Below are 24466 nucleotides of genomic sequence, written 5' to 3'. Positions count from 1 at the left end.
GGAGTATGAGCCTTTCAGAAGAGAGGCAGATACCACGGTTCTGCTGCTGAGCACATGCCGGGCACACTTAGGCCCTGGGCTCATGTGCAGTGGGAACGGGGTGACCCTCTGATCAACACTGGGTCTTTTGAATGCTACTTTAATAACCCTGCAGACTATGAAACATGACACTGAGTTCTAGAAACAGCAATAGACAGGAGACTTTTATACAAAAATTTGTTGCTTACAAAACATACGCAAAAGAAAGCTAAAAAAAAAGTAATAAGACACGGAAGGCCTCGTTCTTACTAAGTTTTGTCTACATTAAAAAAAATCTGATAACTAATCTTCTTTTATTCTCCTTAAAAAAAAAAAATACGCTTAGGCACGATGTGCTGGTTGGTGGCTCTGAACTAGAACCAGTCCCCGGCCGCCCCTCACTAGGGTGCGGTCCAATTCTTCCTTCGGCCACAGTTAAGGCATCTTTTTTCTTTTCTGAAAAGTGAGCATGCTGCTTTTGTTTCCAGTTTCGGATAATCGATGGGGGAGAGCCCCCCCAGCTTGGTTCCTGGGGCCAGGACACAGGGCTGCCATGGAGCCCGAGGCCCTGCAGTGTCTGTGGAGCCTTGCTGGAGACCTGCCTCATCCAGGACCGTCTGGTGCACCTCGGGCAGAGTGTGGTGGTCCCTGGTCCCACGGAGATCCATGCAATGGCTCACAGGTGCCCGGGTGGGTTGTGAGCCTCACCCAAGCCAGGGTGGGCAGTGGACAGTGCCAGCTGGGGATCCCCGACCACGCCAGACACCTTCTCCTCCTCCCGCCGCTTCAAGCAGGCTGCTTTGGGGTTCAGGTTGCGTTCTAGGGGGAGTGGAGGAGAACGCAGTGGGAGACTGTCCACAGTTGGGGACAGGGAGGGTTGGGATTGTGCTGTGGCCACCCCTGGCCAGCAACAAGCCAAGGCAGAGCAGGATGGGGCGGGCGCAGCCTACCTCGCACCTGCTGCTCCAGGCCCAGGATAACCTGCACCGCCTGCTGCAGGATCAGCAGCTTGGTCTGCGCCTTATCCGACTTGAGGTGCAGCTGGCACATGCGGCCCAGCTCCCGGAAGGCCTCGTTAATGTCCCGCACACGCACCCGCTCCCGTGCGTTATTGGCCATGCGCCTCTCCCGGTCCCTCAGGTCCTTCTCCTCCAGGGACAGCACCTCGTCCGTACTGCTGGGTCACAGCACCGAGCCTCCGTCAGGGGGGCCGGCCACTGCACGCTGTGTGCTAATGTGTGAGTGACAGGGGTGCAGCCGTGGGGGGGAAATGTGCGTGGTAATGGCCATGGCAGCTCTTCAACATGGACAACCCCAAAGGGCGTCTGTCTGTGTCCTTAAACCCACGTCTCTGGGAGGCCGGGTGGTCACTCTGGGAAGGACAGAGGCCTTACCCTCCCCTAACACATGTGGAGGAAGGTGAGACCTGACAGGGCAGTGGCTTCTTAGCTGTCCCTGTCACCCTGCTCATGGCTCTGGGTGACAGGGTTCAGGGCTGGGCTGAGGCCTAGAAGGCTCATGGAAGCAAACAGCACTCAGGCCTGAGCCCCGCACCCCAGAGCCATGGTCACCTTAGCTGGGCCCGGAGCAGTGCCTGTCTCCTCCACTGTGACGGACACCCATGGCAGTGGCTCCAAATGACGGAGCACAAGGCTGAGACCCAGTCCCTGCTTGTGGCCTGAGCTGAGCCCGCGCCTCAGTCTCCCCCTAGGAGTGCAGACGGCAGTCACCTAGGCTGTGAAGGCCAGCAAATGCCCTTTGCGGCTCACGCCCCTGCTGCCCCCGATGGACCAGATCCCTCTGGGTGGCGGTAGTGGCCCCAGACCTCAGGACAAGCGCACAGACCAAACTGCATGTGGGCACCAGAGGCTGTGTGCCCAATGGACCCTTTTCTTCCCTTGAGGCCATGCAGGGCCTTATGGGACAAAAGGCCCCGGGGTGGCGGTGTGGCCAGCCCTGTCCACAGGGCGGCAGGTGCGAGGTGCGGGGCGGCAGGTGGCAAGCAAAGGCAGGGGACAGCAAGGGCAGAGGGAAGAGCATGAGAGACAGAGAGCAGTGAGGCGGACTTGTGGGACGCAGAGTGGACCGCACGCTCTGCCACCACAGACACAGAGACCTTGGAACAAGGAGAAAGTGGAGACGGCTCAGCAGAGCCCACGCTGCAGGAGAGAAGTGTTAACGGCAGGCAGCCAGGGCAGTGCAGGTTAAGGAAGCGGTAGGGGCCAAGCTGAAGTCTTCCCTCACCAGCTCTGGGGCAGGTGGATGGGGAAACTGAGTCAGGGAGAAGATACTCTCAGGAGGTGGGTTGGGTCCCTGGCAAGGTGAACAGGGATGGCAGCTCTGGGTCCTTGGGGAGTGAGCAGGGAGTGGGGGGGTCACTGGCCCCCTAACAGCCAGGCTCTGGGATAAGGCCGGGCCAGCAAGCGTCTGGGATGGGACAGTCTTGACAGAAGTCCTCAGGACAGTGGGGCCAGGGGGGCAAAGTCAGTCAAGAGGTGACGCACTTTAGGGGAGGAGCATGAGGGACAGGGATGGAGGACGGCCAGTATGGGGTATTAACGCAGGAACAGAATCCTGCAGGGGCAGTCGGGGTGGTGCCAGCGAGGGTGAATGGTGTTGGGGAGTCAGCATGTGAGAAAACCCATGTGAGGAAACAGTCGGCACGGAGGAGGTGTGAGCAGGTCAGGATGAGAACAGTCGGTGTGTAGAGATCAGTCATGTGGGGAACAGCTGGTGTGGAAGAACATAGTGATGTCAGTGAGGGCAGTGGGGGGTCATCAGTGGGGGGGGGTCGGTGAGGATGGAGTCGGGGAGGATGGAGTTGGGGAGGATGGAGGAGTCGGGGAGGATGGAGTCGGGGAGGATGGAGGAGTCAGGGAGGATGGAGTCAGGGAGGATGGAGTCAGGGAGGATGGAGGAGTCGGGGAGGATGGAGTCGGGGAGGATGGAGTCGGTGAGGATGGAGGAGTCGGTGAGGATGGAGGAGTCGGGGAGGATGGAGTCGGGGAGGATGGAGGAGTCGGTGAGGATGGAGGAGTCGGGGAGGATGGAGTCAGGGAGGATGGAGGAGTCAGGGAGGATGGAGGAGTCATGGAGGATGAGTCAGGGAGGATGGAGGAGTCGGTGAGGATGGAGGAGTCAGGGAGGATGGAGTCGGGGAGGATGGAAGTCGGTGTGGATGGGGTCAGTCGGTGAGGATGGGGTCAGTGGGTGTGGATGGCGTCACTGGGTGTGGGGACAGTTGGTGTAAGCTGAGTGCTGGTCACTGGAGCAACAGTGTGGAGAATCGAGCAGGGACAGTCAGCTCTGGAAGTCAGCACAGAGAACAGCCTGCAGAGAACCCTATCCGGGACCAGAGGGTGTGCGGGTTGGTTGTGAGGGACAGTCACTGTACTCTGGCTGGGGCAGCAGGTAGGGGAGCATCGCGGAGGCGCAGGGCGCGGGCCGCCCACTGACCTCGCACCTGCTGCTCCAGGCTGAGGATGACGGCCACGGCCTGGTGCAGGATGAGCAGTTTGGTCTGCGGCTTCTCGCTGCTGAGGTGCAGCTGGCACATGCGGCCCAGCTCCTTAAAGGCCTCATTGATGTCACGGACCCGCAGGCGCTCGCGGGCATTATTGGCCACCCGGCGCTCCTTCTCCCGCTCGGCCTTCTGCTCTGGGGGGAGAAGGTCGTCCTCGTCCTCGTCTGGGCTATGGGGGAGGGGAGCCAGGGGCCAGAGGGAGACAGTGAGGTGACGTGGTGGCCTGCAGGGGCCTCCTGGGGTCTGTGTGCACGTGTGATGTATGTGTGCGTGTGGCATGTGATGTGTGCGAGGCCTGAGGGGAGGGGTTTGGCACCTGGTGCGCGTGCGTGGGGCCTTCAGGTCCTTCTTGTCCTCCTCGGTGTCGGCCACTGATGCATTCTCCTCGTCGTCCTTCTCCTCCCGCTTGATCTCACTGACTCCCGCCGTGGTGCCTGCCCTCCCGAGTCCTGCAACAAGCCTGGGATGAGGGGTGGCGGCAGCCACCAAGCTCACCTGAGGGGCCCTTTGCCAGGGCACAGCTGATTTGTGGGGACATAAATAAAGATGGAAATAAAACAAGCCACCAGGACTGCTGCCTCAGGCCAAGGTTAGAGGGGCTCCCTCCCCACTCAAGATCCAGTCTGATGCTGAAGCCAGACTAGAATCAAGTCCCAAACCACATGCAGCACCAGAGACAGAGACCAGCACTGCACAAAGCACCAGAGACAGAGACCAGCACTGTGAACTCCAGAGTGGGCCATTTCTGCCCTATTCTCCACTGTCCGAATGCTCCCCACAGCCCACAGGGTCCCTTGCATGCTGGCCTGCCATAGTCTTAGCAGCCTCCTCCATCCCCTTGACTCTGCCTACAACCCATCAGGCTCCCTCCTGCCCTGGGGCCTTTGCAGTCTTACTGGAGCCTCCCCGCTCTCTGTCACCTCCTGGACTCAGCAGAAGTGTCACCCTAAGACACCATCCCATTTCCCTTCCACTTGCCCTAAATGCCCTGCTGGCCCTAATATCCCTTAAAACTGCTACAAGGGAACTGTCCCCATGACCCTGCTGACACCCGTCATGGAAATCACATCTGTCCTAGGCCCTCATCTGAGAAGCAGGCACCCTCCCTGCCAAAGGAACCAGCCTGGCCCTGCTGGGATCCTGGGCCCCACCCTGTGCCTCAGTATCCCCAGACAGAACCAGACACAATAGTCCCAACCTTGTGAGCTACGGTGAGGATCTGGACAATCGAGTTAGGCTGATGGCTCTTGGCCCCTTGGTGGGTCTGACAGTCTGTGTGTGCATACATGCATGTGCACACACGAGACACATCTATCAAGTGTCCTCCCTTGTCACTTAACCCCAAGGTTGAGTCTCACTGAACTTGGAACCCCCCCCCCCCATTCCCAGAGATGCTCCTGTCTCCCGCTCCTCAGTGCTGGGTTACAAGGTACACACTCAGGGCAGGCGCTCACACTTGTGTGAAAAGCACCAACTGAACAATGTTCTGAGGCACAGGCTCTCATGGACCTGAGGCTGGCTAACTGTAAGTTGCGGGCCAGTGAGCAGCCCAGGAGGCCCAGGGTCACACCACTGTGCGTCCAGTTCAGGTCTGCAACAGAATGCTTAAGTCGGGCTGAGCCACCCTTCCAGCCTCGAGGGACAGTGATTCTGTCCTTCCCTCTGTGATCAAGCCCGGGACGCTGGGACTTACCACTGTAGGAGTCAGGCGGCCTCTGCGAGAGATCGGGGAGGGAGCTGGGCTGGCTGGGGAGGCTGGCATGATTATGCAAAAGACTGGCACTGCTGTTGAGCCCATCCTCAGGGTGGCCTCCACTGACCAGGCCCGAGTGCCGCCCGCCCAGTGGCATGGGGCCTGCGAAGCTTGTGGTCAGCGCCCCATGGCCAGGCAGAAGTCCATGGAGATCACTAGCGGTGCCCACTGCGTGGCTGCGAAGGACATGGATGGCCTCATCTAAGCGGTCCTCCATCTTGCTCTGCTGTGGGGGTAGAGAAGGAGCTGAGGGACACACACGCTGCACACAGGGTCTCACTCCTGAACGCCTCCACCTCCTGAGTGCAGAGTGGTCACCACTGCAGCCAGGATCTGCAGTGCCAGCGAGGTCTTTGCACACGCCAGGGGAGCCCTTGGTCTACTGAGTCCTTGCCCCTCCTTAAAGTAAAGCCTAGGCTTCCCGAGGCTCAGCCATGGCCTCTCCTGAAGCTGCCCCTGAGGCACACTGAGTGACTTCTCCCTTGGAAGGGCTCCATATTCCAATTCTGTGGTGATGGGATTGACTGGCACTTGATACCTGGCCAGCAGCGAGGGGACACTCACCAGGCCGTGGAGACCCCCGTCGTAGCTGGGAGATAAGGCACTGGGGGCTCCTGCCCGGGGCCACTGTGATGTCCCTGGAGGGGAAGGAAAGCCATGAAGGAACCAGGGCAGTGGGACCCAAGGCTGGATGAACTCAAAGATGCTTGACACAGCCACTCCAGACACTGCTCAATCTTTGAACCCCAACTCCTTCCTGCCTGGGGAGCAGGACCCCTGACCTCAGAGGAGCAGTTTCTGACACAACAGTTCCTCTCGGTCCCTTTACACCTGGATCCACTGCTCTGAACTCACACAAAGGGCAGGTGCTTAGCTCCAGAGGCGACCAGACAGGCCAAGCTGAGGACAGGAGTGGAACTTGCTCTGTAGACCAGGCTGGCCTTGAACTCAGAGATCCACCTGCCTCTGCCTCCTCCCAGGACTTCTAGAGGCTGCCGGCTCCCACTTGCCCTCACCTAGATGATGCCCTGCTGCCGCCACCACCCATCCCAGAGGAGTGGTGTGCCTCACAAGAGCTGAGCCTGAGGTCAACAACTGGACAAACCACAGGTGGAGGCCCACCTTACCCTCATGCCACCTCTCACTACCTGGCCGGGACCCCAGCCTGGGGACAGCCCCGAGGTCACGCATGGTTCCCGTGCCCATCCCATACACACCTGGCAGGCCCTGGGGTGAGCCCACAGGCGTCGAGGGGCTAGGCGAGAAATTATTGCTGGAGTGGTCTGGGGAGTAGATCTGCAGTGATGTGGACAGAGGAAGGGCAGTCAGGACCACCACGAGGCTACCCAAAGTCCCCCGTGCCACCACCAGTCCAGGCCCCTGCTCACCGAGGCCAGTGCCTTCCCAAGGGCGTCCCCTGAGCTGCTGGCTGTAGTCCCTCGGGTGCCTGTTGAGCGAGTCAGGAAAAGTCCTGTTCTGGGACCCTCCCTCTTACTCCACCCGCCACCCCCAGTGTCAGGTCTTGCCTAACACTGACACCTGTTCCTTCTCTGCCTCGGTTTCCCCCAGAGTGAAGTGGAAGAGCCATTTGTCATTGAGGCCTGTTCCCAATATTCCAGGGTCAGTCTGAGGTGGCTCAAGGAGGGACCATGTTTTCTAGCTCTGGGCCGGCAAGTGCCTCGTCTCCATGCAGCCCTGATGTGCGACCTCTTGGCTCCTACCCGGGCCCAGGAAACACTGGGTTTGACCTCACCCATGAGGCTGTCTGCCCCGCTCACAGGAGGCGTATGGCCAGAAGTGCCACCGTAAGTGCCAGGGGCGGCAGAGAAGCTGGACATAGCTGGGAGCGTGCCGTTGACCTCAGATCCATGCAGCTGGTAGCTCTGAAGGGACAATTAGTAGGTGAAGGGCACAGTGATGGTTGAGGGGTGCGCTGAACCAGGCAGATCCCCCGACCACAGCACCTACCATGCGTTCCTGCTGCTGGAGGCCCCCAAAGGCACCGCTGCCCACAGAACCGCTGCCTGGTGCGAGAGGCAGAGGGGACGAGCCCTCTCCTAACATGGGCCCAAAGCCTGCTTGGCTGGGGGGACTCCAGAGCTCTGCCGAGGGGTGCAGGCTGCTGTCTGTGTGGAGGAAGAGGATGAGCCTAGGGACCCAGCCCTGCAGAGCATCCCCCACCCTGGGTAGCCCCACACACCTGCCACATAGAAGGGGGAAGGGTAGGTGCTGCTGGGGGTCTTGGCAGAGGGGTAGGCTACAGCATCCCTGCTGAAGCTGTCACCTGAGCTGGGTGGATACACCTGCAGAAGGAGGACAATATTAGAGGAGGGTGTGGAGCCATCTACCCCAGCCATACTCTCCTAAATGCCCCCGCTGTGTGTTCAGCTAGGCCCAGGCCGAGACCCTAGAATCAGGTACTGACTGAGTCTCGATTCCCTTTACGACCTCTTAGAGACTTCTGTCTCTCTGGAACACCCTGACCTGCCTCCATACAGCAGACTCCCAGTGGACCCTCAAAGCCCTCTAGTGCTCAGCTCGTCTAGCATGAGCCAGTGCTGCAAGTCTCCCTGTTCCTCTGGGAACATAGGACCCCTGCTCTCAGAAGCAAAGTCCCACCCACCATACCAGCATCAACCCTGACCAGCTGGCAACGGCTGGAACTCTGACAGTTTGAAGAAACGGGGTGTGGGTGGGAAAAGCGGGGGTCCTGCCACCAATGTCTGCCCTGGCACAGGACTTGGGAGGGGATTGGTTGCTCATGGCTGCCATGACACAGGACTCGGGAGGCTATCGGTTACTCATGCCTGTCGTGACACAGGACTCAGGAGGGATCAGCTGTTCATGTCTGCCCTGGCATAGGACTCAGGAGGGATCAGCTGTTCATACCTGCCCTGGCAGGGGAGCAGGCAGCAAGTCTAAGCTGGCTGCTGGGTTAACTTCCACCTAGCTTAACTGGGCTCTGTTGGTCATAGTCTCTGGTCTTAGTTCTGCTCCCCCAGTATGTGTGTTTCTAGGGAGCCCTCCACCACTGCTGGCTCCAGTACTGACATCAAAGGAAGCTGCGGGGTTCTGGGGACACAGAGGGAGCAGGGGCCTGAGGCTTTAGTACACAAAGTGCACTGTGCAGCACAGGCCAGCCTAGAACTTGTGACTTCACCTCCCAAGTGCTGGGGGAGGCGGCCAGGCTGGAGAATCCAGCACACTGCCTTTCTTAAGGTGATTAAATCAGAGGCACATGGCACTGTGAACCACCAAGGGCCAGCAGCCATCTGCCAGGGTGGGCAACCAGCCAAACACCAAGCCGGTGGTGGGAACTTCCAGCCTTGGCAGGTGGGTGTGGCTGGGAACAGGCAGGACAAGGCAGGACCTGGCGGGACCTGGCTGCACCAGCTCACAGGGATCCCATCACCTCCCCCGACCCTACTGTTAGAGGTTAACGGCACAAAACCACTCCTAAAGCTAGGGGGAGTGAGGCCTGAGGAAGGACTTCCCTGGGGAACAGACGCTTGCTCAGTCCACACATGCCAACCCTCTGGTGACCCATGGGATGTGGTCACAGATTCTGACATGGAGAATCCACCATACATGGAGACTATAGGCTCCAGGCCTGGCCCATACTCACAGAGGAGGGAAGACCAGGCGGGACCTTCCGGACCTTCTTAGGCTGCGTATCTGCGGGGAGCCAAGAACAGAGGTCAGGACCCAGGAGCGCACACTTCCAACATTTCTTTTATTGTCTGTATTGCACTATATATTTTTCTCCGCTTCCCTCCCTTCCTTTCTTCTCCCCTTCTACCCTCTCCCATGACCCCCACGCTCCTAATTTATACAGATCTTGTCTTTTCTGTTTTCTATGTAGATCCATGTATGTCTCTCTCAGGGTTTGAGGGGACTCATAACACAGCCACAAAAGCCTGGCGGCGGTGGCACACACCTTTAATCCTAGCTCTCTGGGGGCAGAGACAGGAGGATCTGAGTTTGAGGCCAACTTGGTCTACAGAGTGAGTTCCAGGTTAGCCAGGGCTACACCAAGAAACCCTGTCTCAGAAAACAAACCTAAAAACCCAGAGTCCCACCCACTGGGACTCCAGGATACAAGAAAACACAGGGAGGCCCCTGCTCAGAGGCATTTGGGGGTCAGGAGAGCCCAGCAGCCCCTCCCAGGTCATCACACCAAGCAATGCTGGTGCAGAAACCCTGGCACCAGCACGCCCTGTGGGTGCAAATCAAAGCACCCCCTGTGAAGCCCTCTGCGGCCACCAGGGCTCAGCGGCACCCAGCCAGGTGTCAGTCTGTGTCACACTGCCCCTTACACATGCACATCCCCAGCGCCAACTCACCCAGGCCACCGTCTGCAGCTCTCCGCCGAGGGTTGCTGGGGTATGAGGGGTAATACTGGGAGCCGCTCTTGACACCAGATGGGGACAGTGGTCCAGGGTTGCTGAGGCCCAGCTCGCCCGGCAGGAAGGCAGCCTGGGGGGCGATGAGCAACCAGGAAGCTGGGGCTGATGTCTAGACCCTCCCAGCTGTGAAGATCAATGCTACATGGGCAAGGCCAGGCCCAGGTCTCGCCGTACACAGCACCAGGACGTGCCCTCCCCTTAACCATCACACCATCTCATGGCCACCTCTCGCCAGGGGCACAGAGGCCCACGTTGGGGTATGAACCCCGCTGACAGTGGCCCCATGTAAGCAGCCAAGTTGGGGCATGAGAACCGTACCCCGTACAATGCCAACTCTGCTCCTCACATGGGTTAGGGCTACTGAGTGGCTTGGGGACTTGAGAGGTGACGTGAACATGGCCATCATTGGGTGCACAGCCTGGTCCTGCTTAACAACTGCAGCTCCCCCAGCACAGTCTCAGCCCCAAGAGTCCCCCTGGAGGTCGGGCCATCTCTGACCTTCTGCCTTAGTTTACCTGACTCAGTGCCCCAACACTGGCTTCTCTCCCGAAGGTGGCATAGGCACTCCGCTCACTGCCCTTGCCTGTGAGGGACAGAAGGAAGTCACGAGAGACCCCAGGAGGGTCCCCCAGACAGTGGGGAGTTGTCCCCCTAGATACAGGATAGAGGACAAGGGGACCCGAGCCAAGACGGGACTGACTATCTACACACTTCTCTGTTCTTTTCTTCGTGTAGGATGAAGTAACCACTTTCCTTGCTTGAGGCTGTGACTGCGTGCATGTGACTGCGTGCATGTCTGTGCACCATGCGTGTGCCTGGAAGAGGGTTCCCTGGGACTGGAAGATTCCTTGGACTGAGGTTATGGACGCTGTGCGCTACACACGAGGACCTGGACTGAGCCCAGGTCCTCTGCAAGAGCAACAAGCAGTCTTAACTGCTGAGCCGTCTCTCCGGCCCTGAGTGACTTCCTCATCATCCTGCGTCAGCCTCCTGAGCGGCTGGATTAAGAGGGACCCTGCCAGCACTCAGTGCTCCCAGGGTCCACCCTGGGGGGAGGGGAGATGACATAGGACGGGCTGGAACAGACACAGCTGGCCTCTGTGGGAACTGCCCTGTGGCCCTGCCACCCTGTCAGGCATGACACCCGAGGAAGAGGCAGGAGAAGGAAGCCCAAAAGGGAACATGCACCCGACAACTGCAGAGGCCACGTTGGGCCATGGTGGAAGGAGCTGGGGTCAGGGGTCAGCGCTGACCAATTCCGAATTCTAGAACACATCCCACTCTCAAGTTAAAGCTTTACAGTTTTTCAGGCCTCTTGACCCACTGCCCGGTGACTGATCTCTGTAGTCCCCCAGGAAGCAGGCAAGGCTCACTCTCAGGCGAGGCAGAAGCCAGGGCTGGGACCACACCCCACTGTGCACAGAGGCCCTCTCAGGGCCGCCACAGAGTGGCCACACTTACCTCCAAGCCCAGCTCCTAGGAACGTGGAAGAAGGCAGGCTGCTGTGAGATTCACTAAAGTGGGCGCCTTCGCTGTAAGTCTACGGGAGACAGGCAGGGTGGGGGTGCAGGTGAGACAGCTGTCCCAGAGGGAAGGGAAACCCGGGGACCTGGGCCTTGCAAAGGTGTCTCACCCGGCTGGGGTCGAAGGAAGAGCTGTTCTGGTCACTGCTGCCCCAGGAGCCTGAGCTGGGACGGTCCTCAAGCCCTGTAGAAGGCAAAGGGAAGCCTAGCCCAGTTCTCAGGGGACTCAGAATGCTTCGGGGTCCCTCCTCCACCAGATATGCCTTACAGCAATAAGCTCAGACGCCTCCATCCTGTGCAGCCTAAGACTCTGTCACTACAAAGGCTGATGTAGCTCAAAATATGGCTGCGCTGTCTCTCAGGCAAACTTCTACGCATCTGTCAAAACCTCAGCTACTGTGCCTACTCAATCCCATGGCCAGGGCTCTGTGTGATCGTGCAGGACTGGGCATCTGGGTCAGAAAGGTTGGCAAAAGTGCACAGAAGCAGGGTCTCCCTGGCAGGGGCTCCGCTGGGGAGCCGACTAGCTCAGGGGGGAAGGCAGACACTGTCAGACAGGGACAGTGGCACACCTGGCTTGGGCTCCCGCAGCCCCAGAGGAAGGTCAAGGGTTTACGTGGTAAGATAGGGGTTAACGAGCCTGGAGCCCAGAGGACCTTGTCCTGAGGGGCGGAGTAAACCAGGGCTGGGCCCTTATCTCCCCCAACACCTCAGGAGTAGCTAACGGCCTTTCTACCCACAGCAAACTCTCCTTTCTGGCCCCCTAGGAACACAGGGACCACAGGGTCCAGCCTTGATTCCACCCAACTTGGCCACATGGTCATGCAGTGTGCCTCAGTTTCCCAACTGTGAAACTGGATGGACAGGCAGAGGAGAACTGAAGTGTCCACAGCCACATTCTGGACTGGGGGGGGGGGTGGCCTCCTGGTCCCCCCCCCACCGTGCACCCCATGAACCCCCAGTGCCTCCCAGGCTCCGCATCAGTAACTATCAAACCCTAGAGACTTTATTACGAGCCTCTGTGCTCATCATTCCCTCCCTGGAGAATTGTGTTTAATTGTGGTTAATTTGCATAATCGTGCATATTAATCTCCCCGCCTCATGAATATTCACCTCTCCATTATACCTTCTTGTTTCCTGGTAAAGTTCCAGTGTGCAGGGAATGGGGGGCTGGGATACAGCCCTGGGGGCTACAGGAACTACCCCTAGCATCAGGTGCAGTCTGTGGATGTCTACACCCCAAAATTTTTCACTGTCCTGGTGAGGCTGGGGTGGATGGGCAGCCAGCACCCACATTGCTATGATCCCACCAATCCTTATTCAAAATAAACCCCAGGGTCATACAGAATGTTCTGGAAGCCCAGACCCGGCCTGGCTGACCCCTGAACTCAGTATACAATGTCCCATCCCAGAGCCTGGCAATGTTAAGGATCCCCCGAGAACCCAAGACCTTCCAGCACAAGCCTTGTCTCTTCCCTTTGGAAATGACAAAACTCGGGAGCTCTTCCCCCACCCCATTAATAGTTATTAAAATCACCCCAGCTGATGAATTATGCATCTTAATAACCCAGCATGAATATTCATACTAATTAAAACATTCTAACCGAAGATGTTGATGTCAGGTGTGCTCCACAAAGCACCAGAAAACGGCTACCTCCATCCAGAGCCTGGCTCAATGACAGCCAGACAACTTAGAGGAAGGCCCGTATTTAGAGTTCTTTTCTTCTGAAGCATTGGTGGCACTCTGGCTCCCGACTTGCTTTTATGAAGTTTTCTGGCACACGGCTCTCCTGGTCATGTGCTGTCCACAGCTGTATTCATGACAAGGCTTATTCGTTATGAGGCCCATCGTGGAGACGATCACCTGCCCTGGTAAGAAGGGTACGTGGGGCCGAGCACACCAAGAGCAGTCTGCGGTACAATGGCACTCAGTGTGACCCTGCGCCATCCTCACAGGGGTGGGCATCGCTCACAGGGATGATGCCAGCCAAGGCACCCAGTGTTGCGGACACTGTCCAAGCAAGCACGACAAAGGACACAACCTGCCTTCCTCCTACTACCTCCACTCATGGCACCGGAAGACAAAGCCATGAGAGCAGAAGTAAGTTTGAGACAAGCCTGGTCTTTAAGAGAACCAAACGAAGGCTGGAGAGATGGCTCGGTGGTAAAGAGGACTGGCTGCTCTTCCAGAGGTCCTGAGTTCACTTCCCAGCAACCACATGAAAGATCAGCACTGCCTGTCATTCCAGTTTTGAGAATCCCTAGGCCTCTGGCTTCTCACTTCCCAGGGTACTGCACTCGTAAATGCATGTGCACACTCCCACACCATTGAAAAATAGTGAAAGTAAACAAAAAACAAAAAAGAAAATATATGGTCATGATATATACGCAGGAAAAAAAACTCAATAGAGAAAGTCTGAGAATTTTAGGAGGAGTTCCACCCCCATGAATGGCTCCAGCCCATCACTGGGGGATTCTAGGCGGGGCTCCACCCTGACCACGCCCCCAGCCCCTCAGTGGGGATTCTGGGCGGGGCTCCACCCTGACCACGCCCACAGCCCTCTTACTGGGGGATTCTAGGCGGGGTTTCACTCTGACCACATCCACAGGCCCGAAAAGTCAAGAAGGACTCAGGCAGTGGGCAGACTAGGCAGTTTGCATCTGCCTAGCATGTATGTTTGAGGCCCCGGACTCCATCCTAACACACCCTCCCCCATCAAATCGAAATGACTAGTGAACACATGAATCCGAAACTCCTAAACAGCGGCAGAGAAAGATAAGAACTTTTCAAAGAGGAATTAAGATGAAAGTAGAAGGAGCGGATAGCAAATATCGATTCTTCTCCAAGAAGATTCCACAGCAAGATCAATACAACAGACCAGGAGACAGTCAAGGACAAAGGGACAGAGGCGGGAAGGCAACTTTACAGGCAGCTATGGAACATAGAAACAGGGTGGGAACAGATGGCTCCGTTTTGAGGAGTGGGGCTCACACAGCCAAGCTGGTCTGAACTCACAACCTCCCTGCCCCCTTCTGAATGCTGGGATGACAGGCTCCCACTCCCACACTCTTCTCCTGAGTGGGAATGCCTGATCTTTGAGGAACTGGCTGGCCCACTGACCAGGCTGTCTTGGTGAGAGGACAAAGATGGCAGGCTTGGGATACAGCAAAGCTGAGGCACAGGTTTGGCTGGCCAATCAGATTGGGGGATGCCAGAAACTGAGGGGTAGTGAGGGGTAAACAGAAGTTCCTGTGGATGCTGGGGAGATGCGAAGTGCCTTTCACAAACATGAGGACTTGAGTTCGAGTCCCAGAACCCACCAAGAAAGCCAGGCAGGATTGCTTACTAGCACTGCAGAGGTAGAGACAGGAAGATCCCTTGAGCCCAGGGGCCAGCCAGCTTGGCTGGATAGGAGAACATCAGTTGTAGAGTCCCTGTTTCAAAATACACAGTGGAGCTGGGCGGTGGTGGTGCACACCACACCTTTAATCCCAGCATCCAGGGCAGAGGCAGGTGGGTCTCTGAGTTTGAAGTCAGCCTGACTTACAGAGAAACCCTGTCTCAACAACAACAAAAACCCAAGAAGAAAAGCAAGCAGGAAAGCAGGTTGAATAGCCACGGAGAGCTCCCAGCCAACCAGGAAGCTGTGCCCCCTTCACGGCCTCTGCTTCAGCTCCTGCCTCCAGGTTCCTGCCCCTCATGATGTAGAAGTATGAGCCACACAAAACACTGTCCTCCCCACGCTGGTTCTGGTCACCGTATTTGCCATAGTGACAATAAGCGTCCTAGGATTCTCTAAGACCCACTATGACACCGGTCAGCCATTGTGGTTTGAGACAGTGTAGCCCTGGCTGTCCTCAAACTCTGTAGACCAGACTGGTCTTGAACTCAAAGAGATCCTCCTGTCTCTGCCTCTGGAGTGTTGGGATTATAGGCACTGGCCACCACCTTGGCAAATCCAGTCTTATGTGGGACCAACACAGCACAGGACAGCTCTGGAAACAGTCAACACCACAGGTTGAAAGGAGCTGGGAAGGAAGGCTGTTGTGGGAAACTTGTAAGCTGCGGGAAGATGTGCTGTGATTGGTGTCATAAAAAGCTGGACGGCCCATAGCTAAGCAGGAGGTAAAGGAGGGACTTCCGGGGAGAGAAAGCAGAGGCATGTAGGCCACAGAAGACAGGAAGTACAAGATGGAAGAGGGTCACAGCATGTGCTAGGACAAGCCTAAGCCATCAGCCAAGCTTCATAATTAATAAGTCTCCCTGTCATTACTTGAGAGCTGGCTGGCGGGACAGGGACTCATAAGCCTAAGCTGGCCTTCCATTTGTTATCGAGCAGAGAACGACCTGAACTGCTTCTCCCCCTCCCTCCTTCACCTAGTGCTGGGGTTGTCCCACCATGCCTGTCAGCAACTATATTCTAGCCTTCCACTTGAAAACTCCTGATCCCCAGCAGCAAATAAAACAATAAACCCACTGGGCCAGATGGCAACACTGATCTTGCAGAGGCCCCAAGTTCAGCTCCCAGCACCCACATGCAGCCGTCTGCATCTCCAGACCCTGGGGACCTGACACCCTCTTCTGGCCACGAGAGGTACCAGGCACAGACGTGAGGTACAGATACACATGCAGGTAAAGCACCACGTTTCAGCCCTCCTGATCATCACTGCGGGTTAACCACTGCCTCAGTGCTCTGCACCCGGGAGGACCCAGAACTCCAAGAACATCCCCCTGAAGTCACCCTGTACGCACAGTGCTTTAGAATGATGGTAGAAATGGTTTCTAAAGCCTTGGTGGGTTTTTTGTTTTAAGATAGGAACCTCATACATTCCCTGTGCAGACCAGGCTGGCCCTCTGCCTCCTGAGGCTGAGATTAAAGGTGTGTACCTCCAACACCTGGCCAAAGACGTAGCGTTTAAAGTGTTCAGGCAGTGATAAAGGGAGGGAGATATTGACAGAACGGACAGCTGGGGATGTGTCTTGAGGAAACATCTCGAGCACCTCGAGGCACCTTCAAGAGGGACTCCATCCATGCAGCAGCGGTGGGGTCGGGGATGTGAGAGAGAGATGAGATTAGAAGCAGAGCCCCTTCCTATGCACAGAGCATCTGCAAGCCAACACGTGAGAAAGTTACTGCAAGTCAGCATTGGTTGTGAAGTGGGGGCTGGTTCCACGACACAGACGGATATGCAGGGCATCGCACTGGGAGCTGGCACTCAGGGTCTACTCTTATGAATCCCCCTGCCCCCTTTCCTGAGACTTGAAGAGTAATTCCAAAATGAACATTACAACAAAAAAGAAAACTCATCAAACACAGGCAGGCTCAAGCCACGGAAAGGACCTCACAACGAGACCAACAGGTTTGTGATCCTTAGCTACCACCCAGGCTTTCCTCGGTCCTATGTTCTTGGGGGATTGCCTCAGAGTGGCAGATTCCAGCCATCCTGGTACTGACAGTGCTGGGGAACTTGCCATATGCACCCCATCCCTCTATATGTACCTCATCTTCAAGAATAGGGCAACACCCTTCCTGCAGCCCAGACTGATAGAAGTGCTGCCCCCTCAATGGCCCAAGTGCTCTCTATTCCCTGTGGATGTTGGGCTCTAGGCCACACAATAGTGTCCCCAGGACAGAGTTACACAGCCCCAAGGTCACATGCCAGGCTTCTCAGGGCCTGAACATAAGGCCTGGTACCCAAGGGTCCAAGGGCGTGGGCGAGAGCAGGTCTGGAGCTGAGAGGGCTGCACAGCAACCATAGAAACCAGAGGGTGGTTTCTTCAAGGTCCCATCCTGCTGAGCCTGCCTGGCAGTGAGATTCTCGTCAGGCTGTGCCCTCCTCAGGGAGCCACCTCCAGGTCCCGGAGCAGGCTGGGCAACAAGGAAAAAGGGTCTGGAGAGCTGTGCTGCAAAAGGGGCAGCCCATCCCACCACTCACAATAGCTCCCAACCTGACCTTACCCCTATCGTGGCAGGAAGCCTGGGCACTGAGGACTGGGGGCTGCTTCCGGGGTGACGGGAGCCTGTGGGGATTTCCAGGCCTTCAGGAGTGCCCAGATGGCCTTCCATCCACTTCCTCAGGCCAAGGGGAAGACCAGCAGGGTAGTAACTGATGGCCTTGCTTTGGGGAGGGGTAAGCAAGAACCATCCATACCAGCTTCCCAGATGTATCCTCCACATGGCCAGAAGGACCCTTGCTTAGCAAAAGCCAGCCAACTGCAGCCCCATCACTGCCAGATGGGGGGTCTCAGACCAAGTCCTGGGTCCTAGGAAGCCCCCAGCCCCTGCGGTCCCTGTTAACCAGGCTCAACCATGTATATATCAAGCACCTAATACATGTTCAAAATGCAATCACTTGGGGAGGCCAGGCCGCGCTGTGGGCCTAGAGGCCTAGGCTCAAGTCAGCCCAACCCAACGGGCTCTACAACAACCACTCTGGCGAGGCACGTGTGAGAAAATGCCACCGTCCACAGGCCAACCCCCAGATGATCCCCAGTCCTACCTGAGCCTGCAAACTGGGTTCCGGCCAGGGAGGCAGGCCGGCCCTTCCCGTTGGCCACAGGCGTGGAAACATCTGTGTGGACAGAGGAGAACAGTGAGTGGCAGAGCAGACTTGGGGACAGTAGGGTCGGGGTACCCCGGTGGCGGACATGCTTGGAAGGAGACCACAACCAACTGTGAGGCTGAAAGGACACCAGGCTAAAGGGGAGGGACGGGGTCCCACTTGCTAGAGGGTATGACTTACATTTGCTTTTTGTGGAGCCAATCCTGGGTGTCATTTCTCAGGAGGGTTTCTTTGTATAGCCCTGGCTAGCCTGGAAATTGCTGTGTAGCCAAGGCTGGCCTCGAACTCACAGGAATGCCCACCTGCCTCTTGCCTCCTGATTGAGTACTGGGATTACAAAGTGTAGGGCCATCTGTTGTCTTTGTTTTTGATTTTTTTTTTTTTTTTTTTTTTGGTTTTTTAAGACAGGGTTCTCTGTAGCTTTGGAGACTGTCCTGAAATCTCACTCTGTAGACCAGGCTGGCGTTCGAACTCAGAGAGATCTGCCTGCCTCTGCCTCCTGAGTGCTGGGATTAAAGGCGTACACCATCACTGCCCAGTGGTATCTTGTTTCTTGAGACAACCGTCTCTTGCTGTCCCGAAGATTGCCAAGTAGGCTAAACTGGCTGGTCAGAACTCTCCGGCAGTCTCTTGCGTCCACCTCCCCAGCACCAGGTTACAGGTGTGTGCCACCCACTTGCTACCTGGGTGCTGGGTGTGAGCCCTGATCCTGTCTCTTGAGATAGGCTCTCTGTAGTCTGGCTGGCCTTGAGTTGATGATCCCCCTGCTTCAGCCTCAGGAGCGCTGGATGACGGGGTATGCCACGGTGCCTGAAACATCTACTCTAGGTGACATGTTTCTACAACACGCTTCTGTTCAGCAGGATGGCCAAGCAATAATCCTCACCCCTGGCCAGCGGGCCTGGTGCATGTGGAACGTCCCCAAACACCATGGCGGCCCGCCCACTTGAGTAGTCCACTGAAGACACATGGAAGACACACAAGCCAGGAAGCGTGGCCCAGCCCCTACTAAGGGGAAACCGAGGTTGTCCTCCCAGCACTTGGGAAGCAGAGGTCATCCGTGGCTACATAGGGAGTTAGAAGCCACACGAGACCTTGTTTCAAACAAAAAAGGGAGAGGGGGACCGAGGCAGAGGTGGCAGAGCTGGGCATGTGCAGGAGGGTCTTGGAGGGAGCCTCTTACTCGCAGGACCCTGGCCCCTCCCAGCTCTTCCATGCCCAGAGAGCTCAGTCTCTGCATATTAAAGAAGGCTCCAAGGCACAGACAGCCAACCCCCCAACCTGTGTGGGGCCCAAGAGACAGGAGTGGTGAGAAGGTCCACACTACCCACACCATCCATAAACCTTACAACTAGGCACTGACGGTGCAGCCCCACAGCCGGGCGTCCCTACCCCAGTACAGAAGGAGTGCGGCTGTTTGGGGCCAGCACAAGCTGTAGGGTGAGATTCTGTCTCAAAACACCTAAGGGGGCAAGGCCAGAGGGACAGCTCAGCGGTTAACACACTGGCTGCTCTTCCAGAGGACCTGGGTTCGGTTCCCATCACCCACATGGTGGCTCGTAAGCATCTGTTAACTCCAGTTCCAAGATCTTATACCTGCTCTTTTGACCTGAGCGCACCAGGCACAAATGGGGTACTCAGACAACACACGTGAAAAAAGAATGAAAGACAAGGTGGCACATGCCCTGTCTTCCCAACACTTGGCTGCTACATGAAATCCCAGCTCAAAAACAAAGCCTTCCAAACAGGGACCCTACCGCCCAACATGGCCACACGAGGCCCTGCTACAGGAGGTTGACTCCTACCTCCTTCTGTCTGTTTCTCCTCTGTACCTCAGGATGCTCTGTGACCTACCATCAGGGGAAACCCTGGCCCTTTGGACTAAAGAGGAGATGGCCCGGAGGCTCGGGGTGTTCCCTTGGGTCCAACAGAGCTGAGCTGCACCCCCATGCTGGTGTGTTCCGGGCCACTAGGCCGTGACCTGTCAGTTTAACAATAACAAAAAGAAAAAAAGAAAAAAAAAACAAGCAGACCGGACCTCTGCCTACTCAGTCAGGGAGGCAAAAATAAGATTGGACCTTAAAAATTATCGGCAGGGCCTTCCGGAGCCTTGGGGGCTCCGTACCCAGGTCTGCATTTCCGCAGGCCGGCTGCCTGGTGCTGTTTCGGTATGGGCACGCTCGTTTTTGGCATAATTCTGCGGCCTGGGTGCCTTGTGGGGAGGAGCAGGGGAATTCAGGCCGGAAGTCGGCTAGGAGCTTTCAGGGCACAGTGGTGCTCCTGGGGCTGAGAGCAAGACTTCACAAGCTCAGAAAATGATGCTGGGTCCTGAAAGCCCAGGCCTGGTGTCCCACAAGGTGCCTGCCGCACATATGGATGAGCTAGGGGTCTAGTTGTGGGGATGCCCACCAGCTCATTCCTGGTGTCTCTGTGCTCTGACTTCTGCCAGCTGGCAATCTCTCTGGGGCCTTCACAACAACTGGAAAGAAAGGAATTCCAGAAAATGGGCAAGAACTGCCCGGCTCTCCCCAACCACGGCTGATGATGACATGCTAATGGGACAGGGTGTCTGAGAGCCTGGGGGTCTCTCTCTGTGGTTCCCAGCACAGGTCAGCACAGCCTGGGACCTCATTCTCACCATTTCTAACTCTGATGGTTACTTTCCTGACTATAGTCAAGGCCACCAGCCCCCAACAGCCACACTGGGCTTCTGCAGTGAGCAAGGCAGAGGAGAGGCTGGAGACCTCCTCCCTGGGCTCAGTTCCCCCATTTGTGAAGTGGTAGGTAGGGCCATTTCTTTTGTGGGTGTCACCATGCCTGTTGGGGGTTCCCATTCCTTCATTCCCACTTTTGGGAGCTGGGGGCCCCACGCCTACTGGCACACACCCCTCCCCCTTTGTCAGTACTCTCCAGGCTGGGACAGGGGAAGGCATTGGGGGCAGCTCACCATACTGAAGTCCAGGAGGTCACTGAGCTCTTTGTCGGAGCCCACAGGTGCCATTCTTTGAGACTGGTTCATCGTCGGCAGGGCAGCAGGCGTGGGAACTGGGGTGGGTTCCCCAGGCCTAGAGACAGCCCTGTGGTGGTGACACCAGAGACAGGCGGGGAGAGAGGCTGTGAGACCGTGGACAAGAAGGGACCACAGGCAGGGCCAGGGGTGTATGGGGCCCCAGGAGGGAGGCAGGCAGGCAAGCTGGATTTTGGGGGATCCCCTGTAGAACCTTCAACAACAGAGGGGGTACACAAAGAACTACTCTCCACTCCCAGAAGTCCACCAGAGCATGACGTTTCACATCTTAAAACGGTGTTGGGGGGCTGGGAACACTCCACGGGCCCTATCAAGGAGGGGAAAAAGGCCTTGGCTCTGCCTCCTCCATGAATTTGGTGGCGCCTTCTCATTCAGCAGCTGTCACAGCACACTCAAAACCCAGTCACCCCCAAAGTCAAAGCAAAACAAACTCCTAACTTCAACGACTTCACTGGTGGAACAGATGGATGTGTTGCCTGGGACCCACAAATTTTCCTTTGCTCCCAAAACCTAAACTCATTCAGAAAACTTAAAAGACAAAACCAAGCCAAGCAGTCTGTCTCACTGTCGGGGTGCATCTGGGAATTACTCAGAGCAAAGTCTGAAAACACCTTTTACCAACATCAACCAGGGGGTCCTAAGAACTGGGAGTCCCCTTTAGGTACGGGGGGCGGGCTCTGTTCCACCAGCAGGAGTAGGGTATCCCACCTGCCAGGCCACATACCATAACACAGCCCAGGGAGGAGAGGGAAAGCCTAGCTGCCCACCACACACTAAAAAATTAACTTTTTCCCAGGGTTCCCCCAGAAAGGAGAGAAGGTAGGGGTGCCCCGAGAAACCACAAGGTGGAGGAGGTTCTGGGGCTGAGGGGGGACCCCAAGTCCAGAAGTTCAAGGACCCTAACTCTTTTGTTTGCCAACTCAGACAGGGGCACATGAAACAGCCCTGGAGTACCCCTTCCCCCACTGTTTCTTTTCTTTTTCTTCTTTTTTATCCTTTTTGGAGGACTGTGAAACTAACTTTTTTTTTCTTCTAAGTTGTACGAAACCACACTTTTTTTGTGGGGGTACTTGAAAACCGATTTTTCTAGGTAACCCCAGAGGGAGAGGGTCCCACCAAAACACTTTGGGGAAGGGTGGAGTGAGACTACCTGAGACTTCTTGGATTGTTAAAGAGGGAAGAATGGGGGACAACCCTCCCTTCCTCCCTCCCCCACTCCAGCATCGAGGGAGGGAGGGAGAGAGCTGGAAGCTCTCTGAGGCTCGAAGGCAGGCCACACTGTGTTCCAAACCCAAGGCTGTGCCGCGCCCCACATTAACACAGAGCAGATGTTCCCATCTTGGGGTCCCCATGTCTCCCCACCTTCTCTGTACCCAGGGGTCCCTTTCTTGTAGCAGACAAAAGGACCTGTTCCTTTTTTCCTCAGAACTCTAGCTTGAATCAGGGGGCCCATTTCTGAGTGTGTATTGGGGGAGAGGTGTCTCCTAAGGTCCCCAGGAGTTGGGGAACCCCTAGCTAACGAAGGGATTATCCTCGATCTTCCTTCCAAACTTTCAACTCGGATGCACGGTTGGGGGGCCCTCCCTGGCAGAGGGTGGGCGGGGAAAGGGACACCTCCCTCAAACTCCCAAGAGTTAGGGAACCCTAGTTTGTGGAGTAGGGGGATAAACCTCACCCCTCCAAACTCCAGTCAGGATTAAAAGATATGTTTTCAAATGAAGGGGTGGAGGTCGGCGGTAAGGGGATACCTCCCCTAAGATATCCACGAGTTGGGGCACCCCTAGCTTGGAATAGGAGATGGTCCTTTCTCTCCCCCTCCAAACTATAGTTCCGATCGGGGCACCCCTCCCTGAGGGTGGAGGTTGAGGGTAAGTAGTAAGGAAACACCTCTCCCGAAGTCCTCATGAGTTAGCGAACCTCTATCTGATGAAGTTGGGTGACCGTTCGAAGAGAACCGTCACAAAAGAGGCCTGGGCAAAGTTTGCTCCCAAGTACGCGCGTCCCCTCCACGTCGCCCCCTCTCCAGGCGCGCAAAGTTGAAGGCAGAGAACAATGCGCCGCTGGGCCCGGGGCCCTGTGCAAGGGGGGACGCGTGCAACTCTCCCCCGGGGGCTCACCCCATCCCCAGCCTTCCCCGCGGACCCCGAGAGAGACCCGAAGGCAACTTTTTTTTTTTCCATGCATTAAGCAGAGAAGGGGGGGTCCCCACCGTGAGCGCGTCCCCGTGCGCCCCACGCGCGCGCCCGGGGCCCCTCCGCGTGCGCTCACCTGCTGGGCGGGGGCATGCACCGGGCTCCCTGCTGCCCACCGCCCTCGGGGACCCCGGGGACAAAAGGGGTGGCGGGCGCGTCCCCGAGGGTCGCGCGTGGGCGGCGGGAGCGCGCAGGGCTCGGGGGCGCGCGTCCTTCCTCCTCCTCCTTCTCCCCACTCGCGTTCGCGTCGCCTGGCCTCTCTCGAGCTTCTCGCAGAGCAGGCCCCGCGGGAAGGGACCGTAGCAGAGGCGGCGGCGCGCGGCGGAGCCCGCGGTGGCCCGCTACGCCCGCAGCCGCCGGCGCTGCCTCATCTTCCTGCGGCGGGAGACATGTTCCGCCCCCCCAACCCGCCCCGCGGAAGCCGCGCCCCCCTGGAAGCCACGCCCCCACCATCCGAAGGCCACCTCCCCCAGGTCGCCGCAGCCGCGCCCCGACCGGATGCACTCCACGGATCCCTCCACTACCTCTTGAGGCGACACTAATATACACCGCCTCACAACAGTCCACTGTCAAAACACCCACAGAGATTACCATGATACCCAGAATCAAACAGTATCTAATACTAAAGTGCTTCCGGCGGAGGTATTATCTACCAGACCGCGGTAAAGCCTCAGGGACTATCTTCCTACGCGGTGGAATACAGATACTGAGCACAGCGTCATGACGCAAGCGGGAAAACCATGAGCGTGCAAGAGAAGGCCCACCACAGGTAGCCAATGGACAGACGGGAAACTTTGATTGGCAGCGGATTTCACCATTCATCATAAACCGCCGGCTGCATTCCCGCCCCCCACGGCAGAGGCGGGATTCTCAGAGAGAGAGAGAGAGTCCGGTCCGCGAGACGCTCTCTCGAGGGGGAAGGAGGTGGAAGGGCGGAGTTTGGAATTTATTTTCTGGTTGGTATGCCCGCCGGCACCGCCACCTCGAGTGGGTTCTATTTGAGTTTCTAGGGTCGACCCTGGGTCTTATGTGTCGCGAGCGGGTATATCAAAGTCGGGAGGGGGTATCAGATCCTTAATGAGAGGTTAGGAAACTATGGGTCATTCTGTTTCTTGCTGAGGGACCCCCACGTGGATCAGCTTTTCCTTCTCTTGAAAACAGATGTTCCGGGATAGGGATAATAAAAAATGCTGGCCCTGGTGGCGTAAGCATTTAATCCCAGCACTTGGGAGGCTGAGTAAGGCGGATCTCTGAATTTGAGGCTTCCGGGACAGCCAGGGCTACGCAGAGAAACCCTCTCTCGGAAAGCAAAACAAAAAAATTTAAATGAAAATAAAATAAAAAATAATGAGGCCAGGGGTTGTGGTGCACGCCTTTTATCCCAGCTCTCGGGAGGGGAGGCTTAGGCAGGAGGGTCTCTGAGTCTGAGGCTAGTGGGTAACTATAGTTGCAGGCCAGT

General features: G+C 56.9%; 1 protein-coding gene across 1 annotated transcript; it reads right to left on the bottom strand.

The window, feature by feature from the left end:
* Positions 1-175: 175 nt before the first annotated feature.
* On the bottom strand, positions 176-23397 carry Tcf3 (transcription factor 3). Its single transcript, XM_042055073.1, is given in 19 exon segments — positions 176-837; positions 969-1195; positions 3858-3990; positions 5235-5520; positions 5859-5932; positions 6512-6590; positions 6683-6741; positions 7048-7177; positions 7263-7420; positions 7495-7597; positions 8920-8969; positions 9638-9770; positions 10216-10283; positions 11162-11240; positions 11334-11407; positions 17725-17787; positions 17790-17796; positions 20735-20864; positions 23084-23397. Coding segments are annotated over 19 exon segments (2013 nt in total). The 5' UTR covers positions 23101-23397; the 3' UTR covers positions 176-694.
* Positions 23398-24466: the final 1069 nt, after the last annotated feature.

The sequence above is a fragment of the Arvicola amphibius genome, chromosome 1, assembly GCF_903992535.2.
Source record: "Arvicola amphibius chromosome 1, mArvAmp1.2, whole genome shotgun sequence".
NCBI lineage: Eukaryota > Metazoa > Chordata > Mammalia > Rodentia > Cricetidae > Arvicola > Arvicola amphibius.
The sequence above is the reverse complement of the archived record's forward strand: the minus strand, read 5'-3'. Positions and strand labels throughout refer to the sequence as shown.